The 25639-nt window shown below is 38.5% G+C and overlaps 1 protein-coding gene across 6 annotated transcripts in view; it reads left to right on the top strand.

The window, feature by feature from the left end:
- LOC129766584 (serine/arginine repetitive matrix protein 1) overlaps positions 1-12166 on the top strand; it is a 170039-nt gene extending 157873 nt beyond the window's left edge. For 5 of the 6 annotated variants that reach the window (XM_055767160.1, XM_055767190.1, XM_055767185.1 and 2 more), the window contains 3 exons: positions 10103-10333; positions 10417-10530; positions 10592-12166. In XM_055767160.1, the coding sequence (XP_055623135.1) occupies positions 10103-10333; positions 10417-10530; positions 10592-10938 (692 nt within the window). In that variant the 3' untranslated portion in view covers positions 10939-12166. The remainder of the gene's footprint in view (positions 1-10102; positions 10334-10416; positions 10531-10591) is intronic. The other variant, XM_055767166.1, reaches the window with a different exon arrangement.
- The last annotated feature ends 13473 nt before the right edge of the window (positions 12167-25639 follow it).

Consider the following 25639-nt stretch of genomic DNA (forward strand, 5'->3'; position numbering starts at 1 on the left):
AAATTCTGAAAAAAAATCTGCAAATCATAATTTTTTTTGGGCAAAGCTGTATTTGTTCGTCAACATAGTTTCCTTCAAGGGCAATACACTTGATATAGCGAGTTTCCAACATTCCGATTCCCTTCCTGTAGTGCGAAACGTCTAAGTCTTAGAAATATGCCTCAGTGCCACTCTGCAGACTGCCTATTGGCCTTGGAGGAGTGTAGTAAGGAATCCATGGATCCAATGGGTCCACTCGATTACGCTTCAACAACTCCAAACCGGCTGTTGAATCATCAAAGCGCCGCTGTTTTTGGTCGACGGTCAGCAAACGCGGCACCCATCGCGCGGATAGCTTTTTCATATCAAAAATGTCCAAAATGTATCCCATTCATTCTTTTGAAATCCTACGGCCTCAGCTAACTCGCGTGACTTCACTTTACGATCGTTCAAAACGAGCCGATTCACTTTTTTGTACGATTTCTGGATCCGAAGCCTCTTTTGGCCTTCCAGAGCCAGGTCGATTTTAAATTCACTAAACCACCGATAAACTGTTGTTCTCGAAGGAGCAGAAACAGAATAAAATTTCGTCAACCACTGCATTGATTCTTCAGGAGTTTTCCCATCAAAAACAGCGTTTGATCAAAATACGATATTTATCTTTTACTATTTTCTATACGAATGCTCAGGTAATTCTATAAACCTTCCCGAAATTTGTCAGTGAGTGGTAGAGTCTTGATCTTTCATTTTGGCCAAGGCTTTCACATTATCTGATCACTGATGTACACGCCCTTACAGATGGATAGTTCAATAATTTCTGTATTGATGAAACCTTGCGCTGCATTTTTATTACGTTATCCGCGATGGCCTTGTCCAACTATGTCGCGGGTAATCGGGGTTCCACTATACATTAAAATATGGAAGGCTAGTCTGAATGGCATAAGCAAAAAACGTTCTGTTCAGATAGATGAAAACATTTTGTTTAATGGGTATGCTTAAAGGGTCATGATTATTGAGTTAAAATGGGGGAAAAACATTCCATGCCAACTGGCGAGAAACGAATTCCTAGAATGCAAGGAATTCGTGAAGCTTAAGGCGCGTCCACATTATGCCGAATGATGCCGATCGGCCCGTACCAGGCGGCATATTCGGTTCGTTATGTAACGTGGACGCCCCATCGGGTGCACGAAGCCGTCACGAACACACGAAGCACAATGTCGTCAACGCTAATTTACTTCGTTTTGTTTTGGTTCGACTTTCTCGAACCGAACTCACTTTTTTCGGGTTGGGTTCGGTTTGATTCGAGTCGGTTTTCGGCACATCGGCATGCCCGGGCGGTACATCCACATTTAGTCGGCTTTACCGGGCGGCCAAGGCCAATTGGCGTAATGTGGACGCGTCTTTACTGATTATATTTTGTGTTTGTTTGGCGGTACCGCATCGGTTGAAAGGATTTTTGTATGATGAACAATAGGGGGCAATAGAAAAGTCACATTCAATAAATATTTAGAAACATCACATCTCCATTCCGCCAGCATGAAGACATCACCAAAGAATGTTTATGAACCTGTTGTGCAATATTGAAAATGTACGATATTTTCCTATAGATGCGATTGTTTCGATTCAGCATCCGATTTAATATAAACAGAAATCGTTCATTTTTTGCGTGTACTTCCGTGGATTTAGTAAAACGGAAGACGAACAAAAAATTCTTCAATTTGTTCACGTACATTTTCTTTGGAGAGGTGTTCCTAATTTTTTCTAAATACGCATTTCCCAAAATTTTCGAAGTTTAAATAATATAAACGATAGATGAAACCATCAATCACGTACGGTAGATTCATTGCTTTGATCATGTTCCATGGAGGCGCCAGACACTTTTCAATAAAGTTTTGTGTTCTGTAGAAGAAGGACATTTAACAATCATCGCTGCTCAGACGAACTGGTTCCGGCGATAGTATTAAATGGGCTCAGAAGGAAAGAGGTGTAAGTAGCTTGAACGATTTCTCTTCATCAACTTTTGACGTAGAACTACGTCTCTCATTTCTATACTGGGGTGTAAGTTCAAACTTTCGAAAACGAAAGCGTTACGCCGGAGAACGAGATTTTAAGCGTTAATAGCTCCTAAACAACTGAACGAAATAGTAAGATAAACACTTCATTCGAAAGAAAAAATGTCTACGCGTTATATGATTGTTACTATTTGATCCAAAAAGTTTCAATAGCCCTAAAATTGCTTTCAAACGGGCTATTGAAATCACACCAATCGGTATATAAGCGAGTGCCGCTCGGAAATCCACTCAGTTATAATTGCGCAACGATTGAGGTACGTTAGCGCGCAACTTCTGAGTGGAGCAGTCGTGTCGTCTCCCTAGAAGCCACACGCAAGCTATATTCTTTTGTTTCGGATTGATTTTTAATTTAACATTCTTCTGTTTCGCGTATTTCTTTCGTCGCGAGTTTCTCCGCGATGAGTATTCGACGCGAAAACACGTTTCGCATTGATTATGCGATCGTGCCGAAGAAGCCTTCCTTTGAAGAGCTTTACGGTTTTGTTGCTACCGAGTTGGGACTGTCGTACGAACAGGTTCTCCGTCTCCAACCAAGTAGAGTACTTGGATGTGCTTTTGTGAAAGTCATTGACCTAGCGCTGGCACAGAGAATTGTAGCAGAACAGGACAACAAGCACGAGATCCAAGTGGACGGTAAAATCTACAAACTTCGGATCACATTGGAGGACGGAGCGGTGGAGGTGAAGCTGACGGACCTTTCCGAAGATATCAAAAACGAACAAATCGCTGATTTTCTCGGCGCCTACGGTGAAGTACTCTCGGTCGCCAATCAACTATGGGACAGTAAATATCGCTTCGCTGGGCGTCCGACTGGTGCTCGCATTGCGCGTATGATAGTAAAGCGCAACATCGAAAGCTACATCACCATCGACGGTCAATCAACAAATGTAACGTATCCCGGTCAGCTGCAAACATGCCGTCACTGTAGCGAATTTGTACACAATGGCATCTCTAGTGTACAAAATAAGAAACTGCTTGTGCAGAAATCCTATGCCAATGTGGCAAAGCTGAAGGAACCAAAACCAGCCGCTCCGAAACCTTCCACATCAAAGCAGAAAACACAGTTTGTCGCACCGTCGGCAACGAAGCTCGCAGAGAGAGGAAAAGAACAGACACAGCCATCTACACAACAACAAAATAAGATCCAACCTGCGCTCGCGACTTCGAAAATGTCCACAAAAACAAACCTTCCCGAACAAAGTGCCTCTCTTATAGAACCGCCGATACTGCTAAATACGGTTAGTCGAATGATTACACGCCAAACAAGCGATGGAAACGAAACCGATGCCTCATCAGCTTCGGAAGGCGCTCGGAAGAAAATTGTTCGTCCTCCATGCAAGAAGCAGCGAGAAAACCATGGTGACGATACGGGTGAGGAGTTAGATAACGATAACGATTATAATGCCACTCACCAGCTATAACATCACTACGATAAACATAAACACCATCACCAACTCGACAAAACTTAATGCATTACGAACTTTTCTGCGGACTTTGAACATTGACATCGCACTCTTGCAAGAGGTAGAGAACGAGCAACTTATCTTGCCTGGTTACAATGTGGTATGCAATGTGGATCACTCTCGTAGGGGAACGGCAATAGCGCTGAAAGAGCACTTGCGATTCTCGCATGTGGAGAAAAGCTTAGACGGGCGACTAATAGCACTAAGAGGGCAAAACACAACAATCTGTTGTGTCTACGTTCCATCTGGTACAAACCTCCGATCGGAAAGAGAGAATTTCTTCAACAACACTCTCGCTTACTATCTTCGTCTCAACGCAGAACACACATTGATAGCAGGCGACTTCAACTGTGTTGTACGGCAGTGCGATGCGACAGGAAACAACCACAGCCCCGCTCTTTTCGCATCCATACAACAACTGCAGCTTCTCGACGTTTGGGAACAACTAAATCCGCATGTACCCAGTAACACGTACATTACATACAACTCATCATCTCGCCTGGACCGTATGTACGTCAGCCGTGGCTTACGTAGTATGCTGAGAACGTCCGATACACACGTATGCTCTTTTTCTGACCATAAAGCGGTCATGGCGCGAATTTGCCTTCCCCAATCAGGCCGCAAGCCTGGTCGTGGCTATTGGTCTCTTCATACCCACTTACTAACATCGAACAACATACACGAGTTCCAGGTGCAATGGCAATACTGGACCCGTCGGCGCCGAGAGTATACATCATGGATGCAGTGGTGGCTGTCGTACGCTACACCCAAAATAAAATCTTTTTTCCGTGGAAAATCGAAGGCCGCATTCGATGATTTCCATCAACAGCATCAACGGATGTACGCTGAATTAAGGCGCGCGTACGATGGCTATTACCGTAATCCTGCAATGTTAGCGACTATAAACAGGTTGAAAGCGAAAATATTAACCCTCCAGCGCAACTTTACGCAAGCATTCGTTCGCATAAATGAACCGTTTATCTGTGGAGAGCCTATCTCAATGTTCCAGCTAGGCGAAAGGCATAGGAAAAAAAAAATCATCACACAACTACGTGACGAAGACGACCAGCTGATCGAAGATGCTGATGCGATAGAGCGGTACATGTTCGATTTCTACAAATCACTATATGTTACGGGTCAGACGGAAAGAGATGAAGAAAACACATTCGAGTGCCCGAGAGTGATTCCAGAGAACGATCCCGTAAGTGAATCTTGTGATGAAATAACTCCGTCCGATATTATCACTGCCATCAAGACAAGCAGCCCGAACAAGTCTCCCGGCAAAGACTCTCTGCCACGAGAGTTTTACCTCAAAACGTTTGATGTCATCTGGAGAGAACTTACTCTCGTTATAAATGAACGATCCCTCGCCATCCAGCTCGCCTAGCAACGATGTTGTTCAGTTGATTTCCTCACGAAGAATGGAAGTTTGCCTCAACGAGATCCACTGTTTATACTCTAGGCAAATATTCCCCCTCGTTCTTCTTCTTTTCCTCGGTTCACTTTACATATTACTATTTCCGCTTCGTTGCTCCTTGACAGCTCTGTTCGGGAACGCACACAAATGGACAGAACAAATGTTTGAGGAAATGAGAATGCTTCCATTTTTCATCATTTTAAACCATATACAGACTATGGAGTTGTAATGCTACATTACAAACAAATCTTAGGGAATTTCCGATTCGTTTGGCATATAAATCGCTAAAATCCGTTCACGGCAAAAATAGTTATTAACGTTAACTTTATTTCACAAAAACGTGACCTGTTTTCTGATTTGGCACCCTTAATGAAAGACGTAGCTCTACGTCAAAAAAAGAAATCCTCGTCAACCTTGCCGTTATATTATAAATATAACCCACCCAACCTTTTTTTAAATACTAAAAACAAATCTACAGCGGAATTGAAAGAAATAACAGTGTGGTGTCATGAAACGAATTGAATAGGCGTTTGAGAACGTTAATTTGGATAATAGCAACAGTCAAGTTTATCATGCATTTTTGGGAGAAAATCGTTAAAGACCTCCAAAAACACAAAATATTACGTGTTACGTATTACGTTTTTTTTCTTCTGAAATGATACTTTTTTTCACTAGTTCAAATAATTTACAACTGCTTTCCTTGAATTTTTTGACGTAGAACTACGTCTTTCATTAAGGGTGTCAAATCAGAAAACAGGTCACGTTTTTATGAAATAAAGTTTTTTTTTGTTTTATATCTGTATTATAGTGATTTTCAACTCATTTGGCTGGTTCGTCACTTTTTACTTCCATTTTTGGAAGAATGTCGGGAGTGAGAATTGAACTCGTGACCTTTAGCGTGAGAGGCATGGATGTTACCATTACGCCAGATCGCCTCCATGAAATAAAGTTAACGTTAATAACTATTTTTGCCGCAAACGGATTTTGGCGATTTACATACTAAACGAATCGGAAATTCCCTAAGATTTGTTTTATATGCTAAACATTAGAATATCCTGGTTTGTAAATAGTTAAAGTACATGAAAACTTTAAGCGTTTCCATTTTCCCATACATTTGTTCTGTCCATTTGTGTGCTTTCCCGAACAGAGCTGTCAATAACGAGCAACATGTCGAGCAGCGAATCGTAAGATTTCAAGTCTCCGTGAACAAAAGAAAAGAAGAACAATGAAGGGGAAAACTTGCCTAGAGTATAAACAGTGGATCTCGCTGAGGCAAACTTTCATTCGGACTGTTCAGCAATCCAGTTCACCTTACTTTCGCTGCGCTTGGACCCCACCAGTGGTAATCCAACTTGGATATCGTAGTGTGGTTTTTTCAGTTCGTTTTTGGCGTTATTCGTATCGTGTGTTTTTCTTTCCGCGTCATAAATTGGACGCTTCGCGTAGTGAGTGATGAGCAAGAAGAAGGAGAAGGCTGGCTCGAGCACTGCAAAAAGCGAACGCATTGCCAGGGGCAATCAAATTTCGAGGCAAGCGTCATCTAGTGAAGCACGCGATGTTGGTGTAGTGAAAAGCGCTCGCACTGAAGCGAGCCTTCTTGAGTGTGACATCGCATCGGACAACAGCGAAGTAGGCGACTTCGGCGCGTCGGTCGAAAATGTAAACACCTTTACCCAGGCAGCAACCAAAATCGAGCTTCCCCGCTGGTGGTGAAGGCGGTCGCTCTTGAAAAACTCATCAGAGAATTCGCATCGATGGGTGTTACAGCAGAGTACAAGCTGTGTGGCATAATTCAGTCTTTTTCCAAGCAGTTAACATTGTTTTTCGTCATCAAAAGAGCTTCGTTGGTGCCTTTGACATTGCATGAATGCATTAAACTGACGTTATGGCGAAGCAGACATTAAGGTTGCGCGGCAAAAAATCATTTGGGGAATACCAAACTTCTTGAATGTCGTACTGGAATGTTATAAGTTATTTGGGTTCGCGTGCCAGTCGCAAAACTGCCTTCAACTAGGATTTCATTTGCGCTAATATTGATCATAATGCAGCAGTGCTACTCTTTTGAGGTTGTTGAGATTAAGAGCACAAGAATTAATCATCAAATAATTATCGTCAAATGATTCTACAGTAAACATTTCAGGGCGACCAAACTGGTAGAATGATTATTTCAAAATTTTCATAGCATTATAAAATAATATCCGCAGTTATAAACAAGCGACTTGAATTAAACTATAACGTAGTTCTACGTCAACAATGCGGTCGTGTCTTGAACGCAACCTCCTATAATTTTTTTCACATTTCAATGAAAGCAACCAAATCTTTGTAGCGGAACTTCCTATAGTTGTTTCTGTGTCCGTTGCATCTTCAACTAATGTGCATGATGGGACTATTCAATATGCCGCCATCATGCCAGCAAATGGCTGTGACACCACAACACCACAACACGAACACACATTCTCTCTCTCTCTCTCTCTCTCTCTCTCTCTCTCTCTCTCTTTCATATACACACTCACCTTATTTCCAATGCGGGCAGCTCTCCCGTTGGTTGCCGCGGTCTCTCTCAGAGCGTACGCGTCCCGCTCTCTCGTTGGCCGTTTCCTTCTGTCGCGTCTTATTCTCTATATGCTACTTCTTTTCGCAGCCGCTCCATGCCGGCACCACGGTCACCGCTTCTTATGGCGCTTAGCGAAGTCCAACACCACTGTTTCTCAAAATTTTCTTTTTTTTTTCGAATTGCCAAACCATGCCCACTAAAGTGGACCACCACCGATTCGCGTCACGACACTGGTTTCCGCGGTAAATCATTCCAATTTATAGACTGACTTTCTCCTGCAGCTTTGCAAACTCACTCAGCCGCCCCTTTTGGCGTCTCACTAACGGTTCTTCTTTAATCTTTAATCTTCTTCACAAAAACGGCCTTCCTGTCATGTGACACCGGTAATTCATCGTAAAAAGGAAGGCACACATTACTGCACCACCGAAACCAGCACTACGATCGCCACTCAACAAAGGCGACAGAAAAATTAAAGGAACACCTCGAAACATTGAGATTTTTGAGTGATTTCTGAATAACTGTAACCAGTCTTCAGAATGCAACTCGGTGCTGATGCGCAACAAGATTTTTGTACCCAGTTGAGCTCCCACTCCTTGTACACACATGCGCTCTGGCGAATGAGCACGCTCCGACTAAACTCAAGCGCAGCGCTGCGTTTGTTTTCTGAAGACTGACTGTAACCAGTGCACAATTGTCCAGGAAGCGCATTTAGGTGGAGAATTGCATCTAAAGTTCCACAGTTATTCTCTAGACAAAGTTATAACATATGATAGAAAGCTTACTTTTATGTTATTAAAAATAAGGTGACAAAAGTCTTCGATGAAATAAAAATTCTAACTTTCTTCCACAATGTTGTTTTTAGCGCTTTTTTATTCAGGTTGCAATAGGGTGACCACGAAAAAAAGGTTTTTTTGCTCTTGCTTTTGTCAATATCTTAATCCTAATCGATGTTATTCTTGTTTTTCCCCAATAAACTCATGATTTCAATTTCAGTTACAAAAAATACTCAGATATTCGGACACGGAAAATAGCATGGTTTCAAAATCTCACATTATGTAGAGTTAAATATGTCCTTTCAAATACCGCCAGTAAATTTTTTTTGTGTTTGCTCTAGACACAAAAAATTCTATGAACACTAAATTTTTGCTGGTGTGCGTTTGCTTCAGTTCCGCTGGTACGCAACTGATTCTACACACTGTTCTTCTTTTATAAGACCACCCTGATTCTATTTCGTGACAACACAAACAGTTAGAATTTCAACAAGATACATTCATACATTGTAGAATGCTTAGGATAAAGTATATTTGAGGGGCTTAGAATGAAAGGGGTGTAAGTGATTTGATCGATTTCTCTCCATCGACTTTCTCTTTTGATCATAACTTAACTGCAAACACATTCCAAGCTTATTTCACAATGTGGACGATAGGTCAGAACTTCAATTATCGGATTCTATAGCAAAACCAAATTGGAACGTTTTTGTGTGCTGAATTATTCACGAAAGAAAAAGTTGATGAAGAGAAATCGATCAAGTCACTTACACCCCTTTCATTCTAAGCCCATCATGTCCCACTGTCGGTTTATGTGAGCTTTGGCAAAACTCAGACATCTTCCGAGGTGAGATGGTGTAAGATGAGGAGTTTTAACCTTTTAAGCCCTCTTTATGTGAGGATTTTTAACAAACTTTGATGAATTGTCACCCGAGCAATATTGCTTCATTTGCAAATGCGATTGTGAGGTATTCGAACCTGTTGTAGCTATTTCCCGCTTATCCCGGTCAGAGAGCTTCGATTTACGTGGAGTCTTCAAGTGGTGCTCAATTCTTCTTATCGTATCGCCAAAAATTTGAGCACCACCTGATTGGATCGCCCAATCCGACGAGAAATTTCTCTGATTTCAACATTTTCTTGGTGAAATACATCGATTTGTTTCTCTTCTCTCTCCCTGAGGACTTTTCCCTTCGGCACTTTCCAGATTCAATTGATCAAAACAACTTAAACAACGGAAAATGTAACTGGTCTTATAGAAGCTTGACAGTTGAAATTACGAAAACATTCGTTTACGCTCAGCGCTTGCACACACACATATGAAAATAATGCAGTGTATGGTAGTCACCAATACCTACACACTAGAATATAAATTGAAACATTGTTTGTTAACAATGACATAAAGCAGCAAGCCTGGTCTTATAGAAGTTGGACAGAGTGTAGATTTTTTTTATAATGAGAGATATGCGTTTCTATAATATTATCATTTCTCGTGACAAGATATTTTTTTCACGTACCGTATTGGAGTGTTTACGACTTTGAATACTTTCGGCTTCCGTACAATGCTTGGGTTGTCGGAAAAGAGAGAGTTGGTTTAAGAACGAAGCTTGGTTACCAATATCTTCCCCACGTACCTCACACGACATGTGAAAGATCATCAGATAATTTATTTTGCATCTCTTTGTTTCCTGTTTTCCTCCCTTCGTTTTGCTCTTGTTCCCATTTTTCATTTCGTTTTTTCTATGCTGTGTCCACGTGTAGTGTTCAAAAGCAACGTGCAAACCATGGTTTGATGAGTCGTACGTTTTCTGAATTCTATATCTTCCGCTCTGCCTCCTTTCATCACATCACAGATGAGGACGACGCTGAGAAGGACGGTGGTCTGTCGGCATCCTGTGCGAGCCCACTGCCGGCGCCGGAGATCAACGAACAGATCATCAAGTCGCCTCCGGAACCGACGCGGGTCAAATCGCCCGAGCAGATCATTATGCGCTCTCCAGATCCGGTCAATTGGACTGTACCGCTGGACACCGGCAAGACGTTCACCGTTACCCAAAACGTGAGAGAAGGTCAGTGCTTGATAGGTGAGAACAAACCGTTCGATGGTGTAGCGTAGATCGGGGTCGACAAACAGAAGCTAATAAATGGTTTTGTTCCGTTCCTACAGGCGACCCTATGATGCGACCACATAGCGAAATCAAGGCTTCCACTCCGGTGGAGCATCCACCTCCAGCACCACAGTCTGCACCGCCAGAGCTTTCCGAGCAATCGAAACTACCAAGTAAGGCTGATCAAACCTCAATCAATGTAAAGTTTTCGATACAATCGCTTGTACATTTCAGATAGTAAACTGGAACCCGATTCCATCAAGGAATCCGAGGACGAAGACGATGATCTGCTGAAGTCCAAATCGTCGGTTAACTCCTCGGTGAACCCAACGTCGATGGCTGTACCGGTAGAACCCGCTCCGACAGCGGCTGCACCAGCGGTACAAAACAATCCGGATGTCCGGTATGATAAACCAGTTCCGGGGTCTACACTCCGCTGTCTCGACGATCCGACCTTCGAGTCGGACATCAATTCGCCTGTGGCGAACCGAAACGTGGCATCAGATGTACTGGACAAAGCCCGCGACAGGTTCGACCGGTTCTGGGGCAATGCGGAGGGAGTCAAGCCGGACGAGTCCTAAAAGCGGTGCTTGTAAGGAGGATAATTTTAACCTGTTAGGGTACCTTTCGCTGCATTTTTTGGCGCTATAGGACGACCCAAAGCCGTCTATAGATAGATTAGATCAATGGTTTTCATCTCGGATTGCACGGGTTGCATGTACGAAACCCATTCTAGTGGTAATCGCTATTGATTCGAACTACTCTTTCTCTGTAACCAAAAACAAAAACATTCCCCTCAGCGTCCCGATACGTAATGGGAAAAACAGCGGGAGGAAACCATTTTGACTATAACTATTGATTATAACAAAAACTATCACACGACAGGGTAGACATAGGAATGTTAAATTATACTTATAGGATGCAACAATGTTCATGACTTTTGCCCGTCACGACGGTGAGGGACCCTTCAAAAGGGCACTCATGCTCGGGTCACCCACATTAGCCGCAGGATCTCCCACTATTCCAGTCTTGTTATCTAATGTTTAGACAGAAACAGAGCAACGGTGTTTTCTAGCAAAGTACGGTAGCAAATAGTAGCCATTTCATTTCGAACTACCCCGACTTCAGACTTCATAGATGGATGAAGAAAGCGCAACAAATTATCCTGGAATAAAAAAAATCCGCACGGTCTCTCGCTCGAAGATCGTGTTAAGCATCTCACTAGGCACCGAAACGGGCATTAAAACGTCAAACAATGGATGTTGGATATTAGCCTGGGTCATTGCAATGCGTATTTAGGTCACAAGAAGATGCTAAGATTCGGAAACATGTGATCTATGATCTGACTGCGCGTTGCAGTCGCTTGCAGCACTATCTAACATCTCGATGTCACCTCAAAGATCGTCCCAAAGATCGATAGCATCCCTATGGAGCACGCTTATGAACAAATAATGTAAAATCAGGACAAAAACTGGTTCATGCGAACGTAAAACAAAAAAAAAACACAAATCACATCATCCGTCTACATTATATTGTTGTCGTTGCAGGCACGGCTAGCAAACGCTTTTTGCGAGAAACTTTTATTTTCAACGTACCACAAAAGCCACAATACATAGATATACCATTTTCAGGCACATTTTTTATACATCCACTCTCGTGGTAGAGGAGCAGGACGAGGAAGAGGTGGAGGACAGAAATCCATCAACTTCGATTTAGATAGATCAGGATTCTAATAAATTACACAGAAAGAGATTTTAGAGCGCAACAGTTTACAAGTCAATAAAACAAACGCTAAAAGTTACAAATCAATCATAGACTCATAAACAACAACAAAAAACAAAAACAAAAGAAACGCATACACATACGAACGGTCAAGTCTAAAAAATGGCCCGTCCACTTTTTAGATTGTTTTTCGCTTTACATCAACACACACAGCATTACTCACCGGCAAGTTTTTTCCAGGTGGAAATACAACTAGAAAAACAACAAAAATTAGAACATTACGGCCATGTTTACAAATTGGGAGAAAGATAACAAAAACAAACAAACAAATGCAATGCCACAAAGAAAAAAAAACAAAAGTTACTGAATAGAAGAGATACATTTTTGTAGCCGCTTTTGATTCTAGTTTGCTTGTCGCTTTTTCGAAGGAATTTTCCCCCGAACTGTTCGAGCGATGAATGTCACGACACCCATACCCATATACATCCACACACCCATACACAGATCCACACACGAATAAATATGTGTGTACGCGCATAAGACACACAGAAAGCCGCCTTTTTGCAGCCGGCAGTTAGGATTAGAAGAAGCTTAACTCGCATATTGAGACTCGAGTGAAGAAGGGGTCCCGCCTACTCTCATCCGTTATTCGTCATGTGCATTGAGTTTCGTAATCCCATCAATTTTTAACCTTCCACTGTAGACATAATCGAAGGGTTAACATGACGCGAATTTTATTTGGCTGAAACAAAGCAATGAAGAAAAAAAAGGGTGTTTCCTTATCATGGTTCATATCTGGCAACACTTTTCACGTGGAAAACTGTCTTGTTAAATATTGTGTGTTTTCGAAAATGTGAGGTGCGTTTCAAATTTATTCTCGGCAATGTACGAATTATTAGACAAGCCTTCCTGAACGAAGTTCCGAGAAAACATCAAAAATGTTTCCATAACTTCTGTCATCCGATAAAAATACAATAATATGGTTCGAAATACAATTTATTACTCAACATAATCACTCTGGACGTTAACCAATTCTTGAATTTCATCTCATTTCGAAGATAAAAAATGAAAAACGACACTCCTCTCAGTAGCTTCGTTTCGACTAGGACTAATCTCTGATCTCTCTACAATTGTCGAATAGGACTAATCCGGCATTCTTCGTCAACATGATTTGAATTGACTAGAAATTGAATTGACGAGCGTTGAGACATCGAGAATGACTGATGAACTATCTAGCAAATGTTTATTCTAATTGACGTGACTAATGAATACAAATCTGCCTTACTTCAATCCACACTTCCACTCCTCCTGACAAGAATCTCTTCACTCGCGTATACAATCTTATTTTTACGTCCATATAAAGTGAGACAAAAACTTGATTTCGGATGCACAAAAGGAGTTACACCATTAATGGACGGTTTGTTGTTTACCCACCGTGAACTCATACCAACGAACGTAGACAGTTATCAGGCATGCTAAAAAGGTCCCCGCGTTAGTATTAATAAATAGCGTGCAGTTTAGGAGGAATTCTAAACAACATTTCAGTTCACTTTGTCTTCGAGTTCAATTTTGTTACAAGAACATGCAGAAAAACGGATTTTTATCAACAAAATTCACAAATTTGTCAGTGTTTCTAAACACAACACTGTCCCCTATTCCATATGTGTGAGTAATTTTGGTGTACGATACAAAAGAATCACCTGTACTACAGGTCAAACCACGTTGAACTCGAACATCGATACATGCATACGTGGTACATGAGAGAGAGATAAACGAATTCTTTTTGGGGGGAATCACTTCAATATGCATTGAAGACAATTTGACGGGGAAGAATGAAATGAGATAGTCGAGTCGAGATAGCAACTAAACAACGAATGACTGTTGAGTCATGTTGACGGAGATACTGCTGAAAGAAGCCAAAACTCATTTTCAATTGAATACAAAGGCGAATTTCTTCGTAGTCCGCTGACTATCGTCAATTGAATATCTGCCGAGCCCTGGCAGTAAGAATTCAGAAGACTGTCGAAATACGCTTCAACGACTGTCATTACCTCTTTTTTTCGACAAAAATCGCTTTGTTTTCCACGCATGATTTTTTTTTTCTTAGATGTAATAGTCCTGAATGTTACAATAATAATTCCAGTGTGTTGTCTCACCAGGTTGGAGCTAGTCCACAAGTTCACAACACACCATAGTCCCTTGCATCCGTTTTTTTTAATTTTTGAGCATCATTATCTTGACATTTCATATAAATTTGGGTCATGCGGAGTCAATAAAATTTATTTGCTTGAAAAATACACTTTTTTTCCATGCTGTCTTTTTCCGCATGCTGTCAGATATTTCTCCTATGAAGGAGCAAACGTTTTCGTGACTCGGACTTTTATTTACATTCTTGATCGAACCAGAGAATTAGTTGTTTTAATGAAAGAAACAAGTTCAAATAATATAATTCTATCATTCAGAATAATAAACACCTAACATTTTTCGAGAAGTAAAATTGAATTCTAATTAAGTTAATATATGTTTAGAAGTCAATAATACTGAAATTTCAGTGACTGACGAAATGTCAGTTGGGCCCATATAATTTGAAGTTCGTTCATTTTTATTATTTCGATTATTTTCGCCTTTAATAACAATACTTTCTCTGTGTAGTGGATTATTATAAGAAAAGTAACACTTTTTCCCCTCCTGACATTTCTATTGGATTCTTTTTGACAACCAATTTGATTCTATCCGCATAACCCAAATATAAAAGCATGATGTTGACGTTTTACCTCACGGATTTTCAGACGGAGTTGTCAGAATGTCTGTGAATTTCCAGAAATTTCATATTTGTTAATCTGCAATAGCGATTGCAAATGAATTTGATAATCTTCTGAAACACTCTACTAGGAAATGAAAGCGTTTGGTTTGGAAAACTGATACTTTCAATAGAAAAATAAGTTAATATTTTATATGAATGCAAATCACTTTTTTTCAGCAAGTTGTGAGAACATCCTATACGAAAATTGTATCTGAAATTGAAATTGTAAAAGTTTTAGAAGGAATATTGGGAAATTTAGAGGAAATAGGATAAGTTGGAGTTAGGACTACGTGCTTCAAGTAATTAAATAGCGCCAAGTAGATTGATAAGTTAACGAATGATTAATCACTTTTTCAGAATCTATCGCCTTTGTTAGTCCCCTTTCAACTGACATGATCGACAAATTGTTGTTCAGACGAGATTGAATTTATCCAAACATTCGTTCATCGCCACCTTTACTTCCTTGTGGAGAAGCTGCTTCTGGAATCTAACGCGTCTGTTTTGTGGATATATCATGTTTGATGGACTTGGATGTCGTATGTCTCAAGAACTTATATACCAATTTCTGGCGGTTTCCACCTAGGAAGAGTTCCAGGGCCTTAAGCTTCACAACAACCCGTCTTTCCTGAAGATAAAATTGAGCTTCATCCACCTCTTCAAGGACTGCACACCAAGAATGCCCAAACAGATGAAATCAAAATCGTATGGGACTGTGGATGCGACCTTGGGCGATACCTTTCCTGACCATATGCCCGGTTGGACGGAAAAGAAGTAGTAAAGCTATCATAACTATCTGTATATGGTGTATACTGAATGACGAGGTATTTGTTAATGCACCCTTCATTTAGAAATATTTTATTGAATTTTTCGAATCATTCTGCACCCCCTAAATCGACGACGATGGAACCCACGCCCAAAATCCAGAATTTTCATAAGTCCCTACACTTTTTTTTTGGCACTCGAATATTGTTTTCAGCTTTCGAGAATTTTCTTTTCTGCTAAAACATTGCTCACACTGCCAAACTAGATCCCTTTGGACCAGTCTTCCGAAAAACACTCACACATGTGTACGCGATGTTCAAATTCCATGTTTTTTTTATACACGAACATGTTTTTCGCTAGGGTTCAATGTTTATCTGAAACACGAAAAAAATCATGTTGGGCTGAATGCAGATTTTAAATGCTAAAAGTTGTATGATTTTTTTTCTGGGCGTTATTTAATTATTTTCAGATATTAGCACCAAAACTTACCATTTTAATATAAAATTATCTTTAGACACAATTTTCGTATGACATTTTCTCACCACTTGCAGGTAAAAGTGATTTTCATCTACATGGAGTACTAATTTGATTTGAGAAAAAAAACTTTAATAATCTTTAGTTTAAAAGTGTGTTCATTGCATCTGCAAAACCCATGTTATCATGCAAACTCCCCCACCTTGTGATTGTGCCGTCATCGCGGATAGCTTCTAATAAAACCGAATCGCTCCATACCTCGGTTGTGATATATATATATATATATATATATATATATATATATATATATATATATATATATATATATATATATATATATATATATATATATATATATATATATATATATATATATATATATATATATATATATATATATATATATATATATATATATATATATATATATATATATATATATATATATATAAATACACAGAGGACCGTGGAAAGGGCAAAACGTGACTGCAAAACGCGGGAAAAATATATTTCCATCACCAACCGACACCGAGAGTCGATTTGTTCTCATGAGCTGAAACATAAAATAAGATAGAGTATACTACAAATCTAGCTTTGACCGTAAAAGACTTACCTTTCAATGCTCTTATTGTCACCAAAACAATTCCACACGCAAAGAAAAATATTGCAATTTGACACACTGCGGCTGATGGCCAAGATGGCTGAAAGGCCTTTCTCATCAGTCGCGGTACCATATTGTATTTATGGTGGTTGTGAGTGCCATGGTGTTAAAATGGCGTTGAATTTACGCATACATATTTCTCTAAACTTAAGTGCTCACACATACCAGAAAACATGTTAACCACCATCCAACATACTTGGACAGATATCAGGTATGCTATAAGGGTCTTCACGTTAGTGTTAGTAAATAGCGTGGCATCTTGTGTCAATTTGCATGGACTTTCTATAACTATTGTAAATTAATGAAAAAAGAGATAGATATTTCTTGAGCTTGAGCTTTAGCTTGGGTAGACTGTACATTTCGTAGTTGCTCTCCGTGATTGACCTGAACCAACAGAATTGCACAAAGAACACAATATATGACGCTTGGGAGTAGCGAATCATTCTCATTCTGCATGTTACGGGGAATCGAGCTAAAAATAGCCATCAACGAAGTCGGTCAGGTCCTTACCATCACCAGGGAAAGGGAAGGAATGTTAGTATGATATTCGCCGCCCGAGGGCCAGAAGGGTCGCCTCTATAGCGTAGTTCTCTAGTGATTATCAAGGAAGGAATAGTTGTTAGTGGGGGAGGTAAGAATCAGGATTCACTGTGGTGAGTGATGTGATAAGGAGTTCATCAATTTCTTTCTTTACATAATGAATATGAATAACAGCTACTACAATCATCCCCCTAGGGGCTTTGGTCCCTTTGTTCTGGTTCTCAATAGTCTCAGGATCTTTTTCGGACATGCTACTATATATATCAGTCATTCACAGGCGGAGTTTGGAAAACAGATAGATAAGTTTCCTATTTGATGTAAGAATATGTGTATTACACGATTTCATATATTTTATCCATGTATTTTCAATAAGAAGCATGAGAAGTACATATAATATATACAGTCAAATACTAATGTTGTCTCTGATACAATCTGATGCTGCTGACTTGAAATCCAGCATCGCACGCCTTGTTGACAACATTCATGACCAATAACTTTGTCCTTGAGACATTTATAAATGCATGAAACGGCTGCTCCCAATCACCAAAAAGGCCCCCTAAGTATCATGACCTGCAGTAACAAAAAGTATTAATATTCTTTAAACAGTCTGACAAACTTTAACGAAAAGAATAAATTATCTATACGTTACCACGAGGACCCAACGCTTCATCGTGCTTCCGATTATATCCGCACAATTTACAATTCTTCAGTGTTGCAATTAACTCGCTGTTTAACAGTAAACGGCAATTCTGTCATATTTTTGTAAAAAAATTCGAGGTTAATTTTTCATAAGCTTTATCAATGAAATGTTGCTCCGTATCCGTACCCATTCATCTATATCCTTAATTTGCACTTCCATATCATAGAGGAAATTATAAGTAGCGATTGATATACTTGACTCGTTCATGTCGCTTAATAAGTTGAATAATTTCCAGGAGGAGTATCTATTTGTTCGACATTTTTGATGGGCAAAAAAACGCGCTTTCTGAATGAAAACACGGCAAAAGTGATAACTTCTTCTATTCTAGTTCATTTTTTCTCCGAGTTCAATTTTGTGAGAAAAAAAGGGCGCAAAACGAATTTAAATAAACGAAATTCAAAAATTTGTTAGAATCTCAGAACAAAATACCGTCATTCTGCACGCAATTTCATCTGTGTGAGTAATTTTCGTGTATGATAAAAAAAAGCTAGCTCACCTGAATTTGTATGTAAAACCACGTTGACCACCATCGGCTATTGAAGTAAACAAAAAAGACATATGCCATTCATTGTAATTATCAAGCTATGATTATTATTTTCATTCTGTATACGCAATTGATGTTACACGTTTGAAACGCATCTTCAAATTTGATCCATTAGTATATCATAATTCAATTCGAAGGCCTTCTTCTTCTTCTTCAATGGCACTAACGTTCCCAGAGGAACTTCGCCGTCTCAACGTAGTATTACTTGCGTCATTTTTTATCAGTACTTAGTTGAGATTTCTATGCCAAATAACACGCCTTGAATGCATTCTGAGTGGCAAGCTCTAGAATACGCGTGATCACAGTGCAAGTCGGAGGAAATTTCTTTGACGAAAAATTCCCCCGACCAGAACGGGAATCGAACCCGAACACCCGGCATGTTAGTTATGACGCTAACCACTCAGCCACGAAGGCCTACGTTCATGAAATTTCAATCGGGACATGTTTTCAAACATCAACTGACACGCTGCTAGCTGTAAATTGACCCACACTGAAATGACTCTGACAATGAGGGATGAGAGACGGGGGAAGAAATAAACACAAACTTTTTGGACAAAAAAAAAGTGAAACATAAAACGAGTAAAACCCAAGCTTACACCTAGTTCTTTAGTGAATAACCAGTAGTAATAGTGACAACAAATGATTGTGTAAAAAATGAATATTTTAAAATACTTACCGCAGTACTACATTTGCTAGCATAACACTGATCTGAAACAAAGTGCATAGAAAAAAAACCTAAACCTCTGCAATTAAAAATTCGAGAGGGCGAAAAACGAATATAAAAAAAAACACTACTTAAAGGAAATTTGAAAACAAAACAAGCATTTACATGTTACTTAACGAAGATTAAAATAAGAATATAAAATGAAAACAAACAAAAAAACATTTAACCTGTTGTTCGTCACCTAGTATCATTGATATTATATTGCAATACAAAAATCAAACCATCCAAAAAACAAAAAAAAAACAAAAAAGGATAGTTTGACAACCGCTAATACTTGGGATTAGTTTTCGCTTTGTGATATTGGAGAAACGATTGTTTTTGTTGTTTAGATTACGCAGGAAACAGACAGGAAGCAAAGAAAGATTGTTTTGGAAAAACACTTGAAGTTGGAACGGCGATGATTCACATTGACTGTTAAACGGCGCGGCTACGATTGTGCGTAACATGGTTACACTTACTACGGACAGATCGACACATATTGACTAGTTTTTGTTAACTCGATAATTAACCGATCCACTGAACGGGAAAGGATTTTATAAGTTGGCACACAGTATATAATGTATTCGTGCGAGAAAAAAAATTCAACACAAAAATAACGATAAAAGCTTAAACAAACTATGTCTAATTGTTGCTATTGTATCGTATTAAAAATAACTCTCACGCGTAACTGTCAGTTATAGAAGTTCGATTTGCCTTGGATGTTATGTTTCGATGATTTTGGCAGCATTCGTGTGCTACTCTAACCTAGCAGTGTAGAATTTAGTTTCTCGTATTATTTTGCATCGATTGATTCGGGGGACGAGAAACATTGAGAAGTGTGGGGGGTCAAAAAAAGCCGAGAGTGAAACCGCGAATGCGGAGCATACATTAAACATCGTAACGATCGATCTAGTTTTGTGATTGAGAAACCATTTTTATGAGATTTTATAGACTTTTATTACTAGTTGTACGGAATTTGATTCTTATAGGACATTGACAAAATTACGGCAAGTTGTAACAGTGCTGTGGCACATTGAAATTTTGTTTGAAAGCAATGATTCTCGGCAGTACGAAAAGCTAACAGTCAAATTCGCTTCAACTCATGATATGCGATTCAGTCACGAGAATTGTACTGAACGAAAACTGTATCTCGGATGAGGAATATCTGCGATGTAATGGAATCGAGAAAAAAAAACACATTTACTATGGAGATCCATTTCAGTTATATGAATGATTTATATAATACTACCAATAATTACAATTTAAAAGAACAAAAAACAACAGAAATCGCTAAGAATAAAAATCGAGAATAAAAATTCACAAAAAAAGGTGTGCATTATTTATCCTATGCGAAAGAATACGTCCCCTGTGATCCGAATAATTGATTGATTCGGTAAAATACATTGTGGCTCGTAGGTGTCCTTTCTTTTTAACCAGCCAGATATTTTGTTTATTGGAAATAGCAAACAAGCTCCTGGGAGCTCTATCCCGTTGCGAAAAAAGTGCACATCGTCAAATACTTTGAGTTCGCCGGATACGCCCGTTCGGATATCTACGATATCCATACACTTCTGAATCGTGTCGAAAACGGAGGAAGAACTAATAAATAAATCTATGAAAGAACTGAGAAACTTGCCAACAAATACGATTTCGACAGCAATGGAGAAAGTTCCGACCAACTGCAAGGAGGCCGAAATATTTTTCTATCATGGTCAATGAAATTATATTTTTTGGGATTTTTTTTGGGAAATGGGAAATTTGTCGCTTCAAATTATCTTTTGTAGTTTTCTTTTATCGATTCAGATTTGTTCCAGTTTAGCGTGATCCCTTCTTCGCCATTCATTTCGTTGAATCTTTTGCCTTCGTTATACAGCCATTCCATGCCAAACCGATATAGTGGTTCTCAGATTTTCGTGAAAAGTGCTAATTTTGTTCTTTATCGCAAAACGTTAGTCCCATTTTTTTTTATTTTATTACTAGGGTGACCATCTCCATTTTAGGGTAGTCCAAAAATTCAACTTTTTCCCCTTTTTTCCAAAAATGCCTTTTTTTTATAACTTTTGAACTACTACACCGATTTCGATGATCGACATATCAAATTAATGACGATGACCAATCTGTTTTGAATGAAATATTACATTTGCAAAAAAAAATGGATTTTGTGTTCGTAATCATTGATTGTATTTGTTTTTCGTAGTTTTCATTTCCTCGCTATATTTTTTGTTTTTTCTTGAAAACTGATAAATTTTTACATAACATATCCAAAAACAGAGAGGCGTTTTTTTTGTATTGATTTTTTAAAGCTAACCGATGGTTCAAAAAACAATATTTCCCCTTTTTCTCTACACTTGTGAAAAATGGATTTGGTTTTCATAATAATTGATTGTACAGGTCGGACTCGTTTATCCGGGGACTCGATTATCCGGGATTCAATTATCCGGAATTTTAGACTCGATTATCCGGAATATTTTATTTATGATTTTCGGATATTTGGAATAATTTGTATAATAATTCCATTTGAATAGCCAATTTGAGTATCAAATGAAAGGGTTTGACTAGTAGAACACAATTATTTATGAAAAATCCAAATCCACGATGGCAGCCACTACAAAATGGCGGATTACATATTTTCTCAAAACCCCATGAGTATGGATATCAAATGAAAGAGCTTGACTAGTAGAACACAGTTATTTATGAAAAATGCAAATCCAAAATGGCCACCACCACAAAATTTCATGATGTAGTGTATTCTATTAGTCAAATCATTTCATTTGATACCGATATTGAGGGGATTGCAAAAAATACAGTCGACCATTTAGTGGTAGCGACCTTTTTGAATTTATGTTGTTTATTATGTTTTGTGTTCTGCAAGCTAAATAAATGGCTGAATGGTTTATTCAGCCATTTATTTAGCGGCGGCCTAATTGGATTTTTCAAGATCATGGAGTACGCAGTTTTATAATGACAGTAGAATTAAAGGTGTCTTCCAAATTTCAGATCAATCAGTCAACAGGAGCGGGGTTGATTTTCTATTAATGTGGGACACAATCCTGCAAATATTCAAACATATGTACAAACAGATCAAGCTGAAAGAAACTATTTGAAAAGTAATTAGTTATTTGGGGACTGCGACCATCTTGGATTTGGATTTTTCATGATCTGCTATGTTCTACTAGTTGAGCACATGATACCCAAATTGATGAGGTTTTGAAAAATATATGTATATGGCGACATTTTGTGATGGCGGCTATTTTGGATTTTCATTTTTAACCCTTTGCGATCGTTTTTAATTTGGGCGTGAGTGTCGTAGTGGTCGGAATTATTTTTCCTTGAAAAAGCAGTGATACATGCAAGATTATGAAAAATAAACATATTTTATTATTTTTTTTTGTGAACTATATACAGGTCGGACTCGATTATATACAGTTTGGAAGAATTTTTTTTTATATTTCAAATATGACTTATTTCAAGAAGAAATGTAAAAATTTTTACGATAAAATTAATAATAACACATTAATTTTTAATTTTAACTTCTAAGTTTTTCACTTCCAAAATGTTATTAAAATGAACTAATTTGAATGTTCCACTACTATATTCTGTACTAAATTTTCTCATCTTTCAAACGAAAGTAACAGAATTGTATTCCGTAGCGTACTTTGTAATGTAGATCCGGTTTAAGGCAACAAAGTCCGAAACAAAAAAAGTTCAATAGCTCTGTCATTATTGAAATTCGAACATATGTGTAGAAGGATTTTTTCATCAAATTTGATCGTCTATCACTTCCTGAGAGAATTTTGATAAATTTATTTTTTTCATGTGAGAGTGGTGTTTTCTGACTTTAAGGGGATGAATCAAAAATCAAATTCCTCTTTTGTATTCAAAAAACGAAAAATACATGCAAAAAAATTATAGGAGGTTGTGTTCAAGACACGACCGCATTGTTGACGTAGAACTACGCTGTAGTTTAATTCTGGTCGCTAGTTTATAACTGCGGATAATACGAAAATTTTTAAATAGCCGTTCTACCAGTTTGGTCGCCCTGAAATGTTTTTTTTATTGTAGAATCATTTGACGATAATTGTTTGATGATTCATTTTTGTGCTCGCAAAACATGCTCGAGATAAGCGCTGTTGTCATCCTTAGTAGAGAAAGTTTTACTACTGGCAAGCGAAACCAAATCACATATAAACTTCCAGAATGACATTTACTTTCATGGTGATTAAATAAGCGAAATAAACTCTATCTGCACACAAACCCGAATAAATTAATGACTTGTTATAACTTATTGAATAACTTGGTATTCCCCAAATAATTTTCAATGCATTGATGCAATGTCATCTCCGCTATTTCCCCTCCTTGTTTATATTTATCATTACAAATGGGGTTTCAGCGTAGCGAAGATGCACTATTTTTACGTACGAATTATGAAGCACGCACGTACGCAAACTAATATCTATATATCGATGGCTTGAAGAAACTAAATATACACACACTTATCTCTGTCTTGCGCTTTTCTCAACAGAAGCCCTTTCTGTTAATATTGCTAGTCTAGTTTAGCTTAGCTGTCATAATTTGTGGAGAGAGTTTTCCTATCGTCATGCGAAACCAAATCACTGACAAAATTCCAGAACATTTATTTTCTTGGTGAGCTGACGATAGCCTAGCTTGATGATTCCCCACACAATTGTGTAGCATTAATGCAATGGCGTCAGTTTGATGAAATGATTGCAATGTCAGAGAAATTAGCGAGTGAGTAATTTGGTCGCGTCCACAGCTCAATCCGAAATGAAGACATGTGATGGCGCAAAACAAGGAAGAACAAGCGATGTTCATTGTTTCGTATCTAGAGCGATACTGAAAGTTTGCCTTTCCATCCTTGTTGATTTAAAGAGACTTTAAACTTCTTCAGTTAATTCGTCTCTAGCCTTCAAAAAGGCCCTTGGAAAACTCTTCTCGTTCCTAATATTACTCCTCCTCCTTGAGAAAACCATTCGATCCCTCGCCGTCCAGCTCGTCCAGCAACGGTGTTGTCCAGTCGGTGTCCTCATGAAGAATGAAAGTTTTCCTCAGCAAGATCCACTGTTGATACTCTAGGTCCTTCGTTCTTCTTCTTTTCCTTTGTTCACGGAGACTTTACATCTTACAATTTCCCCTTCGTTGCTCGTTATTGACAGCTCTGTTCGGGAAAGCACACAAATGGACAGAACAAATGTATGAGGAAATGGGAATGCTTCCAATTTTCATCAATTTAAACTATATACAGACTATGGGATTGTAATGTATAGCATATAAAACAAATCTTAGGGAATTTCCGATTCGTTTGGTATATAAATCGCCAGAATCCGTTTACGGTAAAAATAGTTATTAATGTTAACTTTATTTCATAAAAACGTGACCTGTTTCCTGATTTGGCACCCTTAATGAAAGACGTAGTTCTACGTCAAAAACGAATAAAAAATATTTTTTTTGAATCGATTATATACAGTGAAAAGAAATCAAAAAGCGTTATCTTGTGTGTTGAATACCAAGTACCATTATTTAATACTCATAGGAGAACTGTATGGATTCGTGAACAGGTTCACTAGACATCAAGCTTCATTTGGGTAAAGCATAAACTGTCACTTGGTTGAGTAAAATATAAGATTAGCCTGGTTTCTTGCTGTGGTGGCTGAGAGCAGACAAACGACCGCCATCATGGATTTTCAAGATTATGGAATACGCAGTTTTATAATGACACCAGAAGATGTGTTCCAAATTTCAGATCGAACGGTCAACAGGAAGGGAGTTAGATTTCTATTAATGTGGTACAGTGCTACAGACAAAGTTACAAAGTTGCAAAGTCACAAACATGCAAACAGGTCCAAGCTAGATAAAACCGTTTAATAAATAAGTGCAAATCATAATTATAATGGAGGCGAATGAACTGCAAAGTTTAAAACCTCTTAAAAACAAAGAAACATAATTATATTACGTTTACCGAGAGAAAATTCGTTTTTTTTATGATTCTATTATCCGGAGGATTCGATTATCCGGAGTGAAAAATAAATCAATTTCGTTTTGAAATTCCCAGCCAATTTTCCTTTTTTTTCATTAATTATACAATTTAGAAGTTCAAAAGTTCATTGCACTACTTTTCATTTACTAAACCATCGTACCTCGGAAAAAAAAATAGTTTTGCTATACGGTGCTTCAAAAAAAGCTTGAAACTCACGATGATCCGATGATGAATCCTACATTCATAGGAAAAAGGCAAGTCAATTCCTTGGTAACTTCGAAATCCTTGAATATATCCCGCACAAATATAGCTAATTGAGCTGTATTAAAAATATATTTACTCTCATCCATCACCACTGAATAAAATACATAGTCGGCA

Source organism: Toxorhynchites rutilus, chromosome 1, assembly GCF_029784135.1.
Source record: "Toxorhynchites rutilus septentrionalis strain SRP chromosome 1, ASM2978413v1, whole genome shotgun sequence".
Lineage (NCBI taxonomy): Eukaryota > Metazoa > Arthropoda > Insecta > Diptera > Culicidae > Toxorhynchites > Toxorhynchites rutilus.